Below are 21,077 nucleotides of genomic sequence, written 5' to 3'. Positions count from 1 at the left end.
ACAACAGATCGTAACGCCACGTAACGGGACATGATGATAGGCTTTTTGGTTTGTTTGTATACAGAAGAGACACACTGAGTAACGAAATTTTGTTTATGGTGTTGTTTGTGTGTCTGAAACACAGCCAGTACACTATTTGTATGGTACAAAGCAGCTTAACGGAGACGCCTGGCAAATTATACGGATAATTTTACACGGTAAACGATAACTGGTACAAAGCGCAAATTATTAAATTCTGAGACTTAGATCATAGAGGAAAGAAGAAAGGACGAAAACAGTAGCACTGTTGTGGACAGAAGAATAATACAATCGATGGCACTCACAATTGATATCCTCGCGATCCCTGGTAATATCGCCTGCGTGTGATGAAATGGATTGCGAATCGAATTTGGTTTGTTTTGTTTTTTATGCCGATTTTTTTGTTTGTTTGTTTGTTTATTTATAGCACCATATTCGTAGTAATTATATGGTTCATTTTGTTTTGTATTTCGTTTACGGTTGGCATTGTAACAGACAAAAAGAGCAAAAAGAAGAAAAAACAGTTCATCAATTAGTGTTCATTCTTGATAACGGCTTTGTCAAGAAAGGGTGTCGCACACACACAGCAAAGTTAGGGGGGTTTGGGCAGCTTCAAAAATGTTAAAATAGACTTTTGTAAGCAAAAAACAATACCGTAAGCCATAACTCAAAGGACAAATATCATAACAAAACGCAAACAAAACAAAAACTGGCAGCAAAACTGATGACAATTGAAAGCACATAAATTCGCTTGAAATGATTCGGTTCTGGTTATAAACTAAAAAAAAAAACACACGCAAAAATGTCGTGAGAGTGACAAAATCAACTCAGCTACTACTCCACGTAAGGATCACACACTACTACTACACACTGAAATGCACCGTGACAAACAGAGAGAGAAAGAACACACTTTTGCGGTTGGAAAACTAACACACCCCTTCTAGAGTGGGTGGGATTGTTAGTAACGCTTCTGTTGCATTTTGGCCCAACCAAACAGAAAATTCGAGGAAAAATTCGTGAGTTCATAAAAAGGTGCAAGTTTGTGTTAAATAAGCGGCGGGGTCAAACTTAAACAACAATATTGAACTGAAATGAATTAAATTTTACTATTTCTTCCATTTTCTGGGAAATTTTGAACATTGGGATTTGCTTGCTCGGACAGAAAAGCAAGTTTTGGGACTGAATCCCAGTCTTCCTATAGTGAGATGTGTTACAATGTGAGAATGATGTGTTGATGCGTTTGATGTGCAGAAGAAAATGTGTGGATTTATTGTTAGATGATACGCAGCAGAATTTAAAGGTCACCCTTTAGGTTAGGCTTCACCTAGAGGATGTGGAATTTTGGTAAACATTTTAATTTATTTTAATACAATTAAGAAGGTGGAATTCTCATATGTATGACATATTAAGAGCTCGCCCCTTACTCCACCCAATTTGTTGATTTTCACTACTTGAACAACTTATTTTGTCAAACTTTTGATAGAAACTCTGCTTGCTCACTTGCTGTTGAGCTATTTATTAATCGATTACAGTTCAAAATACTTTTTTGAGCTGTAATCAAACGTCAACATTAGCACCTAGACTCCCAAGGTCGAGAAAAAGGGGGAATTTACATACAAATTCCCCCTTTTTCTCGAGCTTGGGAGTTTAGGTGTTAGAGGCACGATGGCTTTAGATTCTGTTTCCCTATAAAGTACGATAGTCCTCAAATTACGAGAGCAATTTTAAAATTAAAAAATAAACATGACCATTTTTTTGCCTTTGTGGATAAATCAGACCGCGCAGTTGACTAACATTCCTTTCCAGATTTGTAACAATATTTTTGATCACTATAACTTTGCTTTTGGGTGGTTACCAAAGCTTCGCTCTTTATATTGGGAAGTTATATGATTTTTGTGGTGTCTTTGAAAGGTCTCTTAAATACCAATCCAACGATGTGCCACAAGATGGATCCGGACATTTTTTTTTTTCAAATGAGACCTGGATTCAAAAAGTACATCAATATCAGGGTGGTTCAACATTGCAATTCATTTCTGTTTGAGAATTGTGTGGAAAAATCTTTCATTCACATTTTGATTTTTTAATTTTTATTTTCCGCTAATGTTTTTTTAAACCACCACAATTGCGTTAAAAATGAGAAAATTCTCTTCAACTTTCCCGAAGAATGTATGATGGTGTTTTGCTCCTGTCAAAAGACACGGCGTGCTCAAACTTGTCTATGACGCGATTTTTGATTTAAAATAACATTCTTTAGACCAGTTTTTAAGCTGCTGTATTTTTTGACAGGTGCAAGACAGCTACGTACTTACTTTGGGAAATAATATTTAGCTAAAAAAAAAACATGAGAAATATAAAAATACAAAAAAGTGGGTTTTCCCATACAATATTAAAATGAATTGCGCAAAGTCTAACAGTCAGTCTAATAAATATGACTAAACAAGTTCCAAAAAATCATTTTTTTTGCTCTACAGCATTCTCTATTCCAAAATTCTTGCTCGAAACTAGTAGTCCGAAAGGCTTGAAAGCGATGAGGCAAACCAAACCTCTTTTTTCACTTTATCTCCAATGTATTCCGGGATTCGGAGCGTTTGGTACGGTAAGTCCACACATCCTTCCTCCCCTGTAGATTCTGTGAAATGTGATCCGTTCTCAGAATCCTCTTTGCGGTAAACACAGCGCAGTAGGGCTGGCCATTTTCGGGTGTTCTCGGATGTACTGCAATTATCAATCATGACAAGAAAAGTGCTTGGCGCTAATCAAATCACAAGACTTTCCAGCATGCTTTCATCGGACTGACTGCGTTTGTGTTAGTTTAGATTATCTCCCATTCATTCCGGAATTCCAACTGCAGACCTTTGGATTGTGAGTCCATCTGCCGACCAGCGGCAGATTAGTCTTCCTATATTTTCATGTTTTGATATTTCATGATTTAAGGAAGCTACAGACAATTAAGACAAGTTTTTTTTACAGACGACTTGTCTGTTTGAAATTAGATGGATCAAACTGGCCGAAAATTTTAAATGAAGATACTCAAAATATATCCCGTGGCATCCCAAACATTAGCCGATTTGGTCAACGTAGGGATAAGATGTTAAACTGCTGATTTCAGTCAGTTTTTAACCAAATGTCACCAAATTTTAATTTTAAGCCGTTGAAAATGTAAACCAGGGTAAATGATTTTAAAATTATTCAAATTTGAGTACTTTTCATTACCTAGAATTTTTTTCATATTTATTGAATTCTATTTCATGATAATTTTTCGATTTAAGGTTGAAAAGTATGAAAAAAAAAACTGCCGTTCTGTAACAAATATGGAAAAATGCTATGAAAACTACCAAGAGAAAGGTTGTGAAAAAAAGCGTGACGCAAAGTAGAGTGAATATACGAAACAAAAACTGAACTTAAATAACAAGACAGAACAGAAAATGTTTTCATTTCACAGCAACGCAAACACTCATTTTTATTCACGCCACAGAATTGCCGGAAGTAAAGGGACCGACACTAGGAAAAAATAAAAATTAAATTAAATGAAAATGCATAATCTATTTTGCACATTTTTGCAGCCACATAATTAACAACATTTCATTTTGTGTACACTATTAAAAGTGTGTCGAAACGACAACCCGTTCCGACTGGGGGACTTGTGATTCGTGACAGGAAACAAAAAAATCTTTCGAAAAGCGTGAGGTACACAATATCGGTAGGGAAAACAAAATAAAGGCGCAGCCAGTTTGGAATGTTTATTTGTTTACGAGGCAATAGAGAAAAAAAAGAAGAAGGAAGTGGAAAGGTGTCTTTACCCGATGAAATGCCACGAACGTGCACCCGCTTCGGAAGTTCCGGCGGGGTGAACGTGGGAGCAGGATGATGACCGTCATCTGCAAAATTCACAACACTTGTTCTAGAAAAAATGCACCGCTTGGTTTGCCCGTAGGCAATTATTTGAAAAATAAGAAGAAAATATCGAAGAAAAAAGCTAGTACGGAAACAAAGTTCAAGTAACACTAAGTTTAAGGATCATAAAAATTTTGAAAAATAGAGAATGAAAACAACCAAGAAAAAAGTGAAAAAAGAAAACAAAAAAACGAGAAAGTTTTTAGAAAAGTTTTAAAAATCAGTATCACTATTGTAAGCAGTTGGTAACGAACAAAAGTGAAACAGTAACAAAATTTAAGCAAATAGAAATATCTAGCACAAGAAGCGAATCTTAGTTGGCTTTTTAAGCATTCGTGAAACAAAAATCATTACGCTCAAAACTGCGTTAATTCACAAAATTGCAAACAAAAACGTTGGTTTTTTTTCGTCCTGTCAACGGTAAGGTGTCCAAATTTGGGCGAGAATGATTCCGATAAGGTCAGAAACTTCAATAAGACCCAACCTTATCACCCACCAATCGCGTCCAAAAAATGAAGATAAGAGTACACCTTAAAATGCACGGTAAAAAAAAACAAATTTGAAATCTTTTTTTTAAGCATTGCACCAACGAAAGAGATTTTTTTAATGCATAAATGCAAAAACTAAAAGGTATATTCGATATCTGCTGACGGGCGAAGCGAAAACGAATGCCATGTTTAAGATTTTCTCTGTCATAATTTGGCGATTATTGCAAAGTTGGGGAGTTGTTTTTGGTCGAAATAAATCGAAAAAAGGGTAAAACAAAAAGTTCATGCTAGAGCTAAGCGTCATCTAGAAAATCGTAGGGTGGTCCTATGTTTGCGTACCAAATCTAACAACAACACTACGGAATTGCATCGAAGTTGGTTATTTTTGTGTAATACTATTTATTCCTATCACATAAGCCAGTCTCGAGAGAGGTAGAAGATTAATTTTTGATTGATTGATTTTTTTTTTTTTTTGAAAAACGAATGATTTTGGATGTTTTTTTTTCGAAAAATATGAAATATTTCAAAGGGAATCGTGGAGGAAATGAAATCTGATTGAAATGTACATTACTCTACGTAAGCTCATATGATTTTTCTTTTTTTTTTATTTATTCAATTGAAGCTAACGGATGAAACGATTTACCATTCGGCAGCGTGTATTTACACTTTTATATTAAGATTAATGGTGGTGTATCCTAAGGATAACTTTTCGTTTTATTGTTATTTGGAGTGTGTCGAGCACATTAAGCTATTGAACCTTTTTTTTGCTAACTCAATAAGGTTGATGTGCAAAAATTTGCTAAACTTGTGCAAAAAATGCAAGATTTAAAGGTTTTCTGCTTGCAATTATTTGTTTCCAGATAGTTTAGAAAGCAGTGGAAATAAAATCAGACTTTTTAGGAAAATAGTGGCATAATTGCCCACAGATAAACAAAATTGTATGGTAATTCAACAGTGCACGCTTTTATAGATTTCTCTATAAAGTAACAAAAGCACTAACAACAAATTTATTATTTGACAACAATGGTGTGTTTTTTTTTTGTTTTTTTTTTAAAGCATTTAATATATTTACACAACCGGTTAAAGCACTGTTAAAAATGTGTATTATTTGTTTGACATCTTAATAGCCCAGCACTGCGTGTAGGTGGTGTTGTACTTTGTGTGCAAATAGTTCTAACACGAGCTCAAAGAGTTGTTTGACAGTTGTTGTGTATGTTCATTTCCAATGAGTATATTTATGGGATTAGGGTGAAGGAGCCAGAAGTTACTGTGAACGAATTTATAACCTTTGTAAAATATGATCACAATTCGCGATTAAAAGCTCCACAATTCCACCAGATGGCGCGAACCATCGAAGTATGACGATTGACATTTTCCCTATGTGGTGACATAGGAATGAAAGCTTAAAATTGAATTTACAGCTCTTAGAACAATTTTTGAGAAAAAAATCCAAGCAGTACGAGTGTTAACTTTTTGCCCTCTATAAATTAATGCAATAAAAAAGATTTTGAAAAAATGTCGCATGTCGTTTTGCTCTTGAACGCGAATAAGAACACAGAACGTGCGCTGAAAAGTCCTGATGTCGCTGGACCTTGCATAGACAAAAGACTCAGCAAAAGTTTGCTGAAGGTGTAACTAAGTGAAATGATAACACTTCGTGAAATCATTCATAATTTCACTGATATGGTCAATTTTTAAAACAGTTAAAATTAAAAGTATCTTTTGGAACAACTGTGTTTTCAAAAATATTTTTTTCAGAATTTTTTTTTTCAAAATCTTTTTTATTGCGTTAATTTATTGTGCCGTACAGCGAAAATTGGGTCCTAAAATGAAGCTTAGATTGCTGATATTATTGTTTACAGCGATAAAGCTTATTTTTCTAAGTACAATGACCCTTTGTACAACCACAAAGAGTTTAACATGGATTTTTAAATCATTTTTGAAAAATTAACCTCGCGGTCCTTCTTGAATGAAAAGTTCCTACTTGACAGCTCGTTCCAAGGGGACCATAGTTGATCCATCGAAAAAAAATTGTCTTGTAATTATTATTTTTTTGCATTAAAATGAAAAAAAAGTGATCAGAAATGGTTTTTAATCGTGTTTTTTACCGTTGTACTTAAAAATTGACATAGGGCTTTAGTACCCAATTTGAATCGTCATTCTTCGATGCTTTGCGCCATCTGCCGGAAGCCGGAGCTTTTAATCGCGAATCCTGCTAACAAGGTCAATTCGATTACAGTAGACTATCCAACGGTTTAAATTTGTGTGCAGCGGATGGATCACGGGAAATAATGAATGAAAACAATACAATTGTGACGAGAGTTTGTTTTGTTAATGTTTAATTCATGTCCGTATTTACAAATGTTAAAAAATGATTACACTTAAACATATGCCTCTTGTCGGTGGTACGCTCCGGCATCACAATTGGGTACCATTTTCAAAACAAAAAGACGAATACTGATACACATTTAAACAATAGAGAGGCAGCTGACAAGACACGCAGCTAGAACAATCACTTTACAGCGGCACGAGCTCATAAGCGCCCAAAGACGTGTTTTCTGTGGCACGGATCGTTCCTTGGCTGACGTTTCACACATGGCACACACACACACGCGCACAATCTAGTAACTCGTTCGGATTGATGGGTGTGGCGTGGCACTTGTGGTGGTGTGATGCATATAGATTTAAGACGGCGCACGCTTTGTTTTGCATTTTTTTTCTGTGTTTAACCCTATCGCTTTGTCTATTCTACGCTGACTGCGTTTATTCATTTTACTTTTCCTTGAGAAATTTGACTTACGTGAGGTGTGTAGCAAATCATCGGCTGTTTAGGACATTTTTGACGCGAATTTATAAAATAAACAATAGACACAAGTTTTCCCCGAAGGATCGATTGTTATGTTGGAAAGAAACAGTTAGATGTGTTTTATGAAAAGTAAAGAGAATTGTTAGAGAACACATTTACTTTCGGAAAAGTAAAAAAATACACACGACAACATAATATAAAATAAATGAAATAAACATGGGAATTGTATGAAAATATTGTCGATCTCTCTCTTGTTTTCAAACTATCTAGTTCTAAAAAATACTGGATTCAGTTATCGACCTAACTAAAGGATACCAAGATTCCATCTATTACAGGAAAAGCTTACAGTCACAGATATATAAAGTGTTCCTAAAGTTTAAACAGGTTCAGAATAAAAGAGAGAGATAGCACTAGACGGGAACCATGACTGATGGGATGATAAAACAATACAGTTATGTTAGAGGGTTTAATTTAAAACTGACGACAACGACCGATCATTTATGAACTATTTTTAAACAAAAACATTGAATACTCACTCCAACTCACACATTCATAAAATAAATACCTAAACAACTGGACTTTTTTCGCCTTCAAACTCCTGACGGTACCAAAAAAATAAGCTTGAAAAATTTCAGAAATTAAAGGCTTCAGGGCATTTTACATTAAAGATGTTTGAAGATTTGAATTTTAGCATCAGACATTTATTGCCTCATTACTAAACTAGTTCCTAACAAAAATAACTGTAATCAGCGACCGTCAGTGAACGCACATAAAGTTGAAACAAACGTAACCGATCTCGACAGTCTAGCAGCCGCCCGACACGTAGGCACATGGTCTCTCTTTTTTCTCTCTCCTCTTAACGGCTCTCTTTCTTGTCTATGCGTGCTGCGTTGTGGGAGCAACCTTTTGAATGCAGTCATGTCAAAGTACCTATGTTGGAGTTAGTTTAAGGATGGCCCCATTAAACCTTTTACTCTCAATATCCTAACTAAACTAAACCTAACCTGACTTAACTAAACAAAAGATTCAAACCACGTACACACACAAACAAACACATACCCACGACAACAACGACGACGACGACGTCGAGAATACGGAATACGGCTCTGTGTCGAACACATCGAGTAAAACCAACAATCAACAACAATAGTAATACTCGTCAGATGGCACTCTCAGACACACTATTCTAGGGACGGATTTTTTTTTTTAATATGACGAAACTCCGACAATTTTACGCTCAGATATAACGGGAAAAAACACGGGTAATACACGACGAAGAACGGGGGGGGGGGGGGGTGATGATCTAGGGAAGACGGGCGGGGGTCACTAGCACAGACAAACAGACGAAAAAATGTCTATGGGTTTATTTTTTTTTAATGTTATATCTTTTAACCCGCATTTCGTCTGTTTCTCAGCCCATTTGGGGACGTTGGGGTTATGAAATGATAAAAAAAAGATTACTTAATCGATATTTTGATACGTACTTGCACGCCCAACCATCTGAATTGCGCGGACCCCCTTGCGAAACGTCGCCACTGTGTTATTGTTTGCGTGTTTTATTTTTGTTCGGTTGGTTGGCCGTCGATGACGTATTGGGTTAAAGTTTGACGTTTGTTGTTTTGTTTTAGGTAATTCGTTATTTGACATTTTCATGAAGGGTTCGGTTTTCAAGCGTTAGAAAAGAAAAAAAGAAGGAAGAAAAGAAACATTGAGCTATGGATGATGATTGTATGAAATGAGGCGAGCAAGAGGTTCTGTCAAGAGAAGGTGTGGTTACGGGGCTAAACGACACATTTAACCCACGTGCCAAAGTCAAGCGGGGGGTGAACATACACACAACTTTTTGGGGCGCATCCCTTCGGGGACAAAATGGCGTTCGTCCTCCATTACCTAGCTGTATTCAAGCTACCATTTTAAATCACAATCCTGTTAAGTTGGCGCTAGCTTAATATTATCTTTATAAATTCTAATTGTTTTGGAGTACAAATGTATATATGTGTATTTTGTGTAAGTGTGTGAGTGGTTGGGATTGATCAGGTCCAAAGTGTCCGCTGGTATCAACTAGCGGAACAGATTGAAATTAGAGCTCAACTTACAATGTAAAACAACAATTAGCCATGAATTAGCACTGCAGAATTCTGCGTATAACATCGAAACTAAAGCAATATTTATTTTTTGGGATTGTTTTGGAAAGAAAGTGTACAAATAACGAGTAAATGAAGCAGTTAGCGTGGGTTATGAAATGAAATATTCAACTCAGATGCAATTTTAAAAACAGTTTTATTAAAGATTCTGTTAGAGTTTTGACCAATTTGAGAAGTTTATTTAGTTTGTTTTAAAACGCATACAACTGCTATGTTTAATAACTGAGCCTACAAATTAAGAACACTGATTGATAGTTATACATTTCCTGTGTTATTTGAGGTTAAAATTATTCTCATTACGGTTAAAATCACAGAAATCACCGCTTTCAGCAACATTTAGGAATATAAGAAAACGTATGTGGTAGTTTTGATAACTCACAACCAGACAGACAATTGGAAATAAAAATCCAGTGAAAATCACAGTTATTTTCTAGTCTTTTCAGAAACAGAAACAACAATGACATCAAAGCATAAATATTAGTTTGTTTTGAAGAGTTTGAGTCTAGGGTCGAATCCAGTACAAACTTTATCAAATATTAAAACTGGTTTGAGGTCAGATAAGAAAGTATACCATCCCAAATAACAGAATTGTTCACATGTCTGCTTCGTGTGATTAAAAAAAATGACAACGGCTTATATATGCACAACCAAATCAGCAACTGACGAATATCAACAAGTTTTTTTTTTCTCCTTTTTATCATTTGGACACTTTTTTGGGAATCTGCTACAGATCAGATCACTAGACGAATTTGCCACCATCTTGGATTACATATTCCAAGCTCACTTTAGAGCATTTTTGGGGTCATATTTTAGCTCATTAACCCAAAACAGTAAAACAAAAAAAAAAAAATGTGTGGTTCGATTATCCGAAGAGAAATTTTTGTGCGGACTTTGAATGAACGAGTCTGGACTATACGCAGGATACACAAATAAGAAAAAAAATATTATTAATTGACTCTATTATCAAAAATTTATATTGAAAATATTGTGCTTATAATCGATTGTGATTTTTCAAATCTTGCAAATATTGTGCATGTCAAAATAAGGACGTTTGATTCACACTTTGAGCAACTTCTCAAACACATGCGAACATATGTAGTGGGGCGGGGTCTTCCAAAAATGGTGTCATTATGGATAAAATAGAGGAAAACGTGTGATATCGTTTGGTGTTTCCCTTGAAACAATTGGTGCAACGGTTGGTCTACTCCATTCCAAGCCAAGAGGGCGAAAGCAGCAGGATAGAGGGTTTTCAAGAAATGAAGCATTTTTATTTCATCAAAGTTTCAGCAGATAGATTGGATTGTAGAGTGATAGTTAGGTAAGTTGTTGTTTTGAAATGGTATACTTTCTAGTGTACGAAATAGTAAACAGGGTATTAATCCTATAAGAAACTTATTCACAGTTTTATTCTTATCGTGATATGAGGTTAACTATGGACACAGAGAAATAGTTTAGGAGCTGTTAGCAGGAAATAGTTTTGCAATTAATCAGTGATAGCAGTGTGTGTTTTTTTTTTGTTTTCGAACAAAAAATGTTTTATTATACCTTTGGTAAAAAAAAAACAAATCGTATACAAACATATAGGTGACAGTCTTTGGAACATGTTCTAGCATAATATATCACAAACGTAATCTTTTATCAACGAAGAATAGGAGAAAATGGACAGTATTTGCGCGTAATTAACCGAACCAAACATTAACTCGGAAACACAAAATAGACAGTGCAAAAAATTCAAAAACGAAAATAAAAAAGTAAAAACGTATGAACGAAATTAAAACCAAAAAACTAAACAATTTTGTTTGGAATACGATTTGCAAAAGGTAAACATTAGCGGTTGTTTTCAGTAAAAAGAGGTTATTTTAGAGAAAAAAAATAATAACGAAAATTATCCGGTTTAATTTGTTTCATTGATGCAAAATCGAGAAGGAAAAAAAATAAAGATCGTACCGTCGATGTATGTGTGACAGGCGGAGTTAAGGCCCTGTTTTACCATTCCTGTCTGCATCATAATCATGCCAACATCTGAAAGGTCGCAAATATGTTGAGAAAAAAGAGAATAGAAATGAAGAAAGTAAAGTAAAAATACGCCAAAACTAAAAGGTCTCAAAAATTCCGCAATTTGTTTGCTTTGGGTTTCATTTTTTTTTCTCTCAAAAACAACACACAACAGAAAGCGAAACCAAAAATTAAAGTGGGGGATGTTTGTGTTCTTTTTTTGTTGGTGAGGATCGTTTAGTTACGCTGGGGGTCTGAGCTGTATTTGTTTACTGGAGTATGGGGGGGTTTAGTGTGTCCTCTGGGTGTTTTAGGTGGGTCTGGACCTTCCGGACTAATTCGGTACCTTACACTAGTAACACGCACTAGCCGTGATGACGGTTGATGATGAAGGGCGATGGTTGATCGAAACCGGTTGCGAGGCTTGAACCTCACGTTGCGTAGTCCTTAAAATGTATGTCTACCTGTTTAGCACACAAGGTGTGTAAGAAATGTTTAAAGCATTTGCTACGAACAGTTAGGCTTAGCCGATCACATAAATTTTTAACTATTTGCATTAAATTTGAAAATAAATTTTCAATACGTTTGCAGAGGACCATCAACTGGAATCTCTTAAACGTAAACGTTTAATTAGCATCATTATTTGACTCAAATTATGCTTCTTTTGCTTCTCAAATCATGTACTGCTTAAATAGAGCAATTTAAAATGTTTGGAATGAAAATGACTCAATGCGTTACTATGTTCTTCACTCGAGTCTAACGATGAATGGAGGGACTAGTTATCTGTACAGGAATGACGATAGTGAAAGTAAGAGAGTAGAGAGAGAGAATAAAAAAGAAGATCGTGCTGGTGACATGCAAAGAATCCGATTATGGAAGAGGCGCAAGGGATGATCCATCGAAACTGAAAACGAAACCTTTTATAACATAATCGAAAAAATGTAAACAAACTAACTCAAGTGAAAATTTTACACGCTAGAATGCACACACATCTGGATGGTTGAGAACTCTAATGGGAATGATTGTTTTTATTGAAATGAATACTAACTAACCACTCGTAGCTAGTTAGTTAAACAAAACACATCTTAAGCACTCATTCGTGATCAATTTCGCACTGTCAAACCAAATTGTGGACAACGGTTCAAAACTGGATGATGATTCGTAAATGATACATCCATGTTTGAACCATGGCAATGAACCATGAATGATCAGAAGCTTGATGAGGTGGATCTCGAATGAAAGTAAACACATTTTTGGGAAATTTAAATCACTGTTGCAAAGTCATTGATTTCACATAGTTCGTCTTGGTGCTATCTTGCCGCACGTCGCTTTTTACCGTTTCGAGAAAAACGCATTTTGATGTTAGAGAAACCAATTAAAAATAAGTTTTGTTCAGATGATCGTTCCTTGCATTTGCGTGATTGCGATTGACGTATGACAATTTGCATCTAAGGCTGTTATGTCACTGCGGAAAACTACATCTAAATTGAAGTAAAGGGAAAGTTTGCTGTAGATATAATAGGGAATCACGATCTCGGAAACTATTAAAAATATGTTTTGACGAGTTTACAAGCAAAGTATCCCGCAGTACCAGCTTGACATATTTAACCCGCAACGGCACTTTTTGTACGACGTGTGGCAATAATACAGGGAAGTTTACGGATTTACACTCAAACCCCGATGGTTTGACGTCGATTGCGGCGCTTACACGCACACTAAGAAATGTTTGTAAAGAAAATCACAGTTCGTCTGTGAACGAAGACTTGAATTAGTTTCCTGGACCTATGAATACGACACAAAATAGCGTCCACCAAACAATTTTGCATGTGCGACAATATAGCACGATAGCGACGATTTTTTTTTCGAACGTTACGTGAGAAACGCTTAGAAAATCTGCAAACATGGTCAACAAACAATAATGAATATCAAGATGTGTTTGTGTGTGTCTGCGCGTGGATGTGGAGATTGGTGCATGAATACGTGAATTTCACTCGATTGTTTCCGCAGGATGGTGGATCTCACTCAGGCGATATCGGAAAACAAAAAATCACGATGAGATGTATTTGACAAACAAGAAAGAGTGGTGGAGATTTTGGCATGTGTACGTAAACATAATAAATACACAGGATCTGACACAGTGATAGTACAGTATCTTCCACAGTTGATCAATACTTTCACATATAGTTGTTCTATATAGTGTTGGCAATACCAGTCAGAGACACGCGGGACGGGTGTCACCGATGAGAGGAAGATGTTGATAGCTTTTTATTTCTTATATTTGTTTTCTAATTGTACAATCGTCCCATTTTTAAAGATAAGTTTCGCTATGGAAAGCTGAGATTCAGCAATGCTCGGCAATATTATTGAAGCATTTATTTTAAAATCTGTTCTATTATTTTAAGTTATCTTCTTGCAAAAACTACTGCAACTAGGATGCGAATAGTACTCAAAACTACTGATAAGAAAAAGGGTAAAAATTGTTTAAAATACAATATTATATTAAAACAGATGGAAAAGCTGAACAAACGCATAAACGAGACGAATTGTGCGACCAATCAATTCTCACATCGGTAGACCGCGAACCCGGTTCTCCCAAAATGAGTGAAGAGAAGATACAAATCAAATTCCAGCAAATATCAAATATACACTTCTAATCGCTATCAAAGTCTTAGCACTCGAAATATCAAATCGCTTAGAAGAAAGAAAAAAATCTATTTTTTTATATTTACAAACAATCCAACAAAAGAATGAAAGAGTAAATAGTAACAAACTTTCAAGAGAAGAGAGTGAAAATTGTCTTATCAAGAATCTGTTCAACCAACTGATTCGAACACAAGATCAAAATAAGTAACCTGAATGAACTCAAAAAGCTAGACTCGAAAAAAAATGTAGAGAAAATACTGAACGCTCTAGTGTTTGACAACACAAAATTGTTAACAAAAAAGAGGGAAAGGTAAAACTAAAACCAGACGAGATGAAAGTTCTTGTACTATAGAAGAAGAGAATAAAAAAAAACCGAAAAAGGTAGGAAAGAGCTGGAGACTAATGCTTTACCTAGATCACCTATTTTAGTCCTGGCTTGTGCAGTCACTGTACAAATTGCATTACGCGAATGTTTCGCGGGTTGCAAGATGTCCAAAAATTCGTACAAACGGTACATTTATTTGATGTTTTTTTTATAAGTGTGATTCATGTAGGAAGTATGTCGAACCCCAAAAATGAGACACATTTTCAGGAAGTCAGTGAGTATTTGCCAGTAAACGCCGTTCGTAATTCGTTTTGGGTTGTAAGAAATCAGTAAACAAGAGAGAAAATGGTTAATAAATTTGTGTGTGTGTTTGTTGTTTTGAGTGAAACGTATGCAGTTTGGGGGATTCTGTTGATTTCGGTAGCAAACTACTCGCGAAATGAATGCAGAACTCAACGAGGAAATGAACGAGTTTTTTGTAGAACTTCGTTAAGATTTGCGCGAAGATGAAGAACATAATCGTTGATTCGGGACGTATGTTTCTGCAACACGTGCGGGAATGCTGCAAAATTGTATTCATTTGGTGGATGGTGTGTCTGTATACTGTTGACAAGCTCAACAATGTTGGTGTAAACTGTAGTTGTAAATTTCCGAGGGAGAGTTTTGGGTAAAAACGCATTTATAGATATATTTGGTGAAATATGATTCAGGTCTTTTGATGGTAAAATGGCAAATATGTCGATGGAAACTCAAATACTTACAGTTTTTGCACTTGCACTTTTTGATGAGAGTTTCGTCTTTGATGTCATCGTGACACGCTTTGCAGTAGAACCACGCTCTGTAAAATGCGAATAAAGCGAAAACATTACATGAGTATTTAGAATATTCAGAGATGGAATGATTCGACATTGTGATTCAATCATGACCAATAGATCTAAACATCACGAGGTAACAGTGAGCAAGAGAACAACTCTCTTTTCTCTTAGATCAACCTTATTTGCTCCCGCTCCTAATGTCACCGTCTGCGGTCGTATGTGCAAAGTTTTGTTGTGTGTATGCGTGATCAGAGCTGAGAGCCATTACATTTTTTAGTGAATGGTGACTGGCGCTCCGTTTGCCTTGCCAAAGTCATTTAAATTTTACCAGAAATACATTTGCTCAATTCAAGTTTTTTTACATTTTGCGAAATTCAGATCACCTTCCTCATGACTGGTGATGGGGGGGGGGCTCAAAAGATTATTGTCACCACGAAGCACCGCCCGAGCAAGAAAGCGATGTTGAGAGAGAAAGAAAGATATAGCATGTGCCTTCGGTTCGAGCGGCTCTTGAGTGCAGAACTCGGTTTTGTTCGTCTCAACTTCGTGTTCGTTCACTGTCAGTCGCTTCGGAATGACAATCATGGCAGGCGCTTTGTGTCAGGATTCAAATATCTTTGTCGATGATGAATACTAACTGATAGAACTTTAAAATGAAATCGAGAGAAACAATCGCCACTCTTTTGCTCACTGTCGCTGGCTTCGGGTCTTACGACGAGAGCGACGACACAGGACTGGAACTTACCGTTTCACCTCGTCCGCGCTCTGCGCGATAAAGAAGCCCTGCGTGTTGGCGAGTATCTTAGCACCACGTGGATTGATGGAGATTTTGCTGTCCGCGCCCTCCTCGCCCTTGATCTCGATCGCCAGCAGCAGCAGTTTCAGCTTGGTGAAGCACAACCTGGCCCCGGGTTCGGATACGGAATGAAGAGGTGGGACACGGCGGGAGTTGGGGTAGAAGATCACGGATTTCGCCAGGGATGCAGAGAGAACACAGTGATTAGTGATTTCGGCGTTTGACCAATCGTGATTTTTGTTCGAGGAATTGGGATCGGATTTTTTTAGGGGGGGGGGGGGGGGAGGTAAAGGTGAATTAGTGTACTGTTAGAGAAGTGGGAAACGAATTTAGCCATTTATTCTATTGGTACAGTAGTGCTTCACTATGGTGATATTGGTTTGTTTAAAAAATTTGGTTCTTTATTTGCCTAGTGAGTGTGTACAAATCCTTGTTTTGGCAAGGTGTCGTCGAATCAGTGGAAGCATTGCTGTACACGCGAGCTCATTCCGTGTGGTGGTTAGTAGGTTTAGGTTAGTTGATCTACCTGCCTCTAAGAAGTATTGAGAAGTATTGTGAAAGCTCGTCTATTGCTCTAGCTCTATACCTGTGTCCTACACACGCTTCTACAAGTTGCACTACACGCTCTACCATTACACGACCAAAAGAGAGAAAGTGTGAGCAAACGCTCCAAGTTCTACCAGCGATTGCAATTTATGTTGTTAAAAATCGTGCAGATTTCAAGTACGGCAGAAGTGATGAAAAAGTGATGAGTGCTTAAGGTGCTGAAACGGCATCGCACTCCTGTGTAGTACGAGGAAGGATCTGCGCCCTTTCTGTTCGCTCGGACTGCGAGACGCATGCATAGAACAGACGCGAATCTTTTTGAAAAGAGGCTAAACCCACAATATTTACAGCGAAACTAAAAGTGACGTAAGCAGCGGTTGAGGCAAGTAGCGAAAAGGACGTTTGCAAGCAATATTTTTGTTTGTTTGTATGACCAGGCCATTTGCCTCGGTGTACGAGATGGCGCAGTGCGGTTAGATGGAATGAATCTTGATACATTGATTGTACGGTTTGTTGGACAACGCAAAACGTTGTTACGTTGGTATGATCTGCCGAAAGGTCGAGAGCTAGCTAGGCTATGGTAAGGTAGTAGAACTTGAATAACGTTGCATATATGGAACATTATTCAACTAGTACAAAAAAGAAACTAAATATTTGTCAGCGGCGATGGCAGCGGTGTAAAGTTTGGCGATGAACTTCTATTCTATGAGTATATACGGGTTAAAAATATGTCGACTTAATCCAAAATCGAATGATTCTCCGAAATGGTTCGGAAGCAAGCTCTACTCTACGTCAAAAAGAGCATCCAAAAAGAGATTATATTTATCATTCAAAAAAGTTTGAAAAAACAAACACTAGTCGTGAGGTTATGCTAGTAGATTAAAAACTTCACAAAAAATACGGCATTTGTTTAAGTTAAGTTGTGTTTGATTAGTAGTTTAGAACTGGCGGGGGGGCACGGGGAACAACGGAGGATTCTGGGACACACAGTAGCTTATGGCTTATATGTTAAGAGTACTTAATGTAGTAGTTGGTATAAAGGGGAATCTTACTCGCTGGCTTGTGGAAAAGTCATGCCGGTAAAAGAAGGTGACAGGGTTTCGGTATACATCTCACATCCGGTACCCTGTAGGTAATCATTTTGCCAGGCCTGCGTATCTGGCGACTGCAAAAGGCGTAAAAAAGAATCGGTGATTTAACATAAAACTAGCGACAAAAGCGTAAACACAAAACAAAATCATAACAAAACAACACCGACTTATTAAGAATGCTGATGAACTGGGCACACTGGTTACTCGTAATCCATATGATACCACACTCCGTCAATGCAGAAGGTAATTTGATGACTTGATCGTTTGCCATTTTGTTAAAACGAAAAAAAAAAACAGTAAATGCAAAAGCTAGTTTGGAAAAAATGGTTTTAATCAAATCATAACGCTACTACGCACTGCTCTCTCCTATCACTAACGTATCCATTGTTGTATCCTCTTATACAAACTCGACCATGACTTCATACCTGTTTATCCTGGATGACAGTATTAAAAAATATATCCACTATAATTCTAACTACCCAACTTTCCCAAAAAAATCCTCTCAAAATTCTCGTGAACTTTCACTTGCGTCAAATGTATCATTTTGTTCGATCCCGTCCACTGCCACATTCAGTGATGCAACTTCCGCACGTAAATATCGCACATCTGCCATCTATTGCGCACGTGTAAACAAGTTATAGATACGACAACAAGAAGGAAAGGAAAAATCGGGTGATCCGTCAACTTTGCAAAAAGAAATACGTAATACATATGCATTCAAAGCGCAATCTAAAACCGATACATACACATTTGGTCATCAAAGTAAGAGAATGTTGCATTTTTCTTTCCAAATAAAATTCAGAAACCAGGAACAATGACTTTCCTACACAGATAAGCACACTATAACACGCACACACACACCTTCAGGAACGCACGCACGCAACCGTATCGATCGAGGAAATATCCAAAGCATACCAAAACAACACCTCTGCACAACGGTAAAAGCAATAAAAAACTCGGATATTGAGATAAGGGCGCGCACAAGCAATACAAAAAGCAACGGAGATGAAAGCTTGGTTGTGTGATGTGTTTTGCTGATGTTTGGCAACACTGCTGGTTCGTGAAGTACTTGAACTTCCTCAATTCTTTTCTGTGAATTGAATGATATCTGTGTTTGGTATACAGGAGAACTGACAGTTTTTCATTTTTTCTACTTAGTACATCTTGTGAAGAAAATTTTGCGTAATTTATCAAATTATGTCAGACTCATTGTTTAATTTTAACCGTGTCGGTTACATGATAATACGATATTTGAAGATAGTTTTAAAAATTTAGTTTAACCCTCTACTGCCCAAATTCTTTTTTCGAAATTTTTTATTTTTCCCGTTGTTTAATGTTTTTGCTATTGTGGGTTTTAGTTAGGTTTATATTCCAACATTTCTTAATTACTTAACTATTTCTGATGGAATTTTGTCCGCCTGATCTGATAAAATTATCACAATTATTAGTTTTGAAATGTTTGTTTACTACCGTCAACTGAGGTGATTTGGAAAACACGAAGCAAATTAAAACAGGCGTTTTACCCATATTTTTATTTTATTGAAAAAAAATTGTTTTTGGTTAGAAAAGACAACAAATTTTAGAAAAAACGATTTCCAAATTTTAAGCTCTAAAAATGTATTCCCATAGATTGCAGTTCCAATTTTCCTCCAGATGTCTGCAAGACAAGGTTGGAACCTTGCCATCTTGTTATCGGTTTAAAATTTTAAATCGTAGGCAGCCGGCTGCGGAAAGATAAATAATTGATTATTTAGAAAGTTTTTTTAATCGAACGCGTGCCAACCGAGCAATAGTGCTATGGGCTGGACTTATCAGTATATTTTTACTGTTTGTACAATTTAGATAACGCGAGCAAACCTCAAAGATAGTAAATAAAAGACGTTTTACTCTTCATAAAATCGATAGTTTGATGAGTTAATACTAAAGCTTCCAGTTGTAATAAATTATTACGATCAACAAATATAAACGAAAAGAAAATAGGACACCACGTAACCGATTGTAATGAAATTAAAACAATAACATAAACGAACTAAACCGTCGGCGTGCCTTCCAATCAACGATGATAAAAGAAGGACTTTTTTGTGAAAATATCAGTTAAATTCAAGTGTTCCACAATTGTGGGAGACACAATAACATCCCACAATCATGGAACAGGCAATTTGGAGGCAGTGTTTTGCTGCTCTGGATAAAATTGTCTTGAAATGCAGTTTTTGTTTAAAAAGTATTACTTCCACTAGTGAAATAGCAACAGAATGTCCAAATAAAGGAGCTAAAAATAGCAGGGTCGGCAGAAAAGATGCATTTGACATGCTTTTGCCAAATTATCACAAAAATTTTCCGAATTTGTGGGATTTTTGATTTAACTAGTTTTTTTTTTAAATTCAAATTGTTCAAACCAATTCCTCCCAACTTCAAACTACCATATCAAAAAAATTAAAGATCAACTTAAAGAAGATTCCAACTACAGAGAACTAAACTTTATAATTTTCAATTGCGACTTAAAGCACTTAAGACGGATCAAATGAGTCCAAAACGGACAATATCGGTTCAATGCCGAGATAAACGAGTGACAAATTTTTGATCAACATCACACTGACATTTGCTCAGATTTTCGTCCTGAGTCGATATGTATACGTGAAGGTGGGTCTAGGAGGTCTAATAAAGCAGTTCCTTTTTTCAAGTGATATTAAAGCCTTTCCTCAGTAAGGTGAGGAAGGCAAAACGTATTTTGGGAATCCAACTTTTGGTGAAATAAGTGAAATAAAGAAATGGGTATTTTTTCAGGCTTGATTGGTAATGAAAAGAACGACAATAATGTTAAAATTAATTAAGGCTAAGGAAAGAAAACTTTTTTGGCTCAAAAATTGCCAATTCCCCGGGAATTCCCGCTCGTCACCCTCTATTTCCAGTTAATTGAGCTAAGAAATCACGAAGTGTGATTGGACACTCAATTTTATTTTGACTGAATGATTTGGTATCACAAAATCAGAATAAATGAACAAAGTAAAAAAAAAACACTTTCCAATTGCTTTCTTATATGTGAAGGTGCATGAAGTAATGAACAATAGCGTGTGCATAATGAGTGTTGGTATGTGTGTGCCATGTAATAACGAGATACAAGCCAGAGGACAATGATTGAAGCAAACCAATTCTCCTTGTTATACAGCAAAGCGCTTTATGTTTGATTACGTCGTTTGTTTTGTTTGTTTGCTTACACTTTTACCTTGCTACGACGAAATACACGAACGCGCGCACACACTCACATCGATAGCACAAACAATAGCAGCACCTCGCACATTCGCGCGCGCACACGCACACACATATTCTTTGGCACAACCTTTTTTCAGGGGCTTCAGGCTGTGCGTTTGTTCTCTTTTCTGTAGTTTGAGTGCAGTTGAGAACGGTTGCTTTGAGAGAGCGACAGAGAGAGATAGTGGACAGGAGTGGCACATCGAGTAAACAATAGAATAGGTTGGCACAGATACATGTATACATTTGTTTGTATGTAAAAGTAAG

General features: G+C 36.5%; 1 protein-coding gene across 2 annotated transcripts in view; it reads right to left on the bottom strand.

Annotated features, from left to right (window-relative positions):
• The window catches only part of LOC120425424 (calcium-activated potassium channel slowpoke), a 104,474-nt gene that overhangs the window by 17,129 nt on the left and 66,268 nt on the right, over positions 1–21,077 (bottom strand). Inside the window, exons 12-20 of one of the 2 annotated variants that reach the window (XM_039589949.2) lie at positions 17,523–17,635; positions 15,874–16,029; positions 15,075–15,151; positions 14,400–14,435; positions 11,298–11,372; positions 8,691–8,741; positions 7,201–7,224; positions 3,819–3,896; positions 324–356 (exon numbers count right to left, since the gene is read on the bottom strand). In XM_039589949.2, the coding sequence (XP_039445883.1) occupies positions 324–356; positions 3,819–3,896; positions 7,201–7,224; positions 8,691–8,741; positions 11,298–11,372; positions 14,400–14,435; positions 15,075–15,151; positions 15,874–16,029; positions 17,523–17,635 (643 nt within the window). The remainder of the gene's footprint in view (positions 1–323; positions 357–3,818; positions 3,897–7,200; positions 7,225–8,690; positions 8,742–11,297; positions 11,373–14,399; positions 14,436–15,074; positions 15,152–15,873; positions 16,030–17,522; positions 17,636–21,077) is intronic. The other variant, XM_039589951.2, reaches the window with a different exon arrangement.

Source organism: Culex pipiens, chromosome 1 (genome assembly GCF_016801865.2).
Source record: "Culex pipiens pallens isolate TS chromosome 1, TS_CPP_V2, whole genome shotgun sequence".
Taxonomy (NCBI): domain Eukaryota; kingdom Metazoa; phylum Arthropoda; class Insecta; order Diptera; family Culicidae; genus Culex; species Culex pipiens.
Note: the sequence above shows the minus strand (reverse complement) of the source record. Positions and strands in the feature narration are given on the sequence as shown.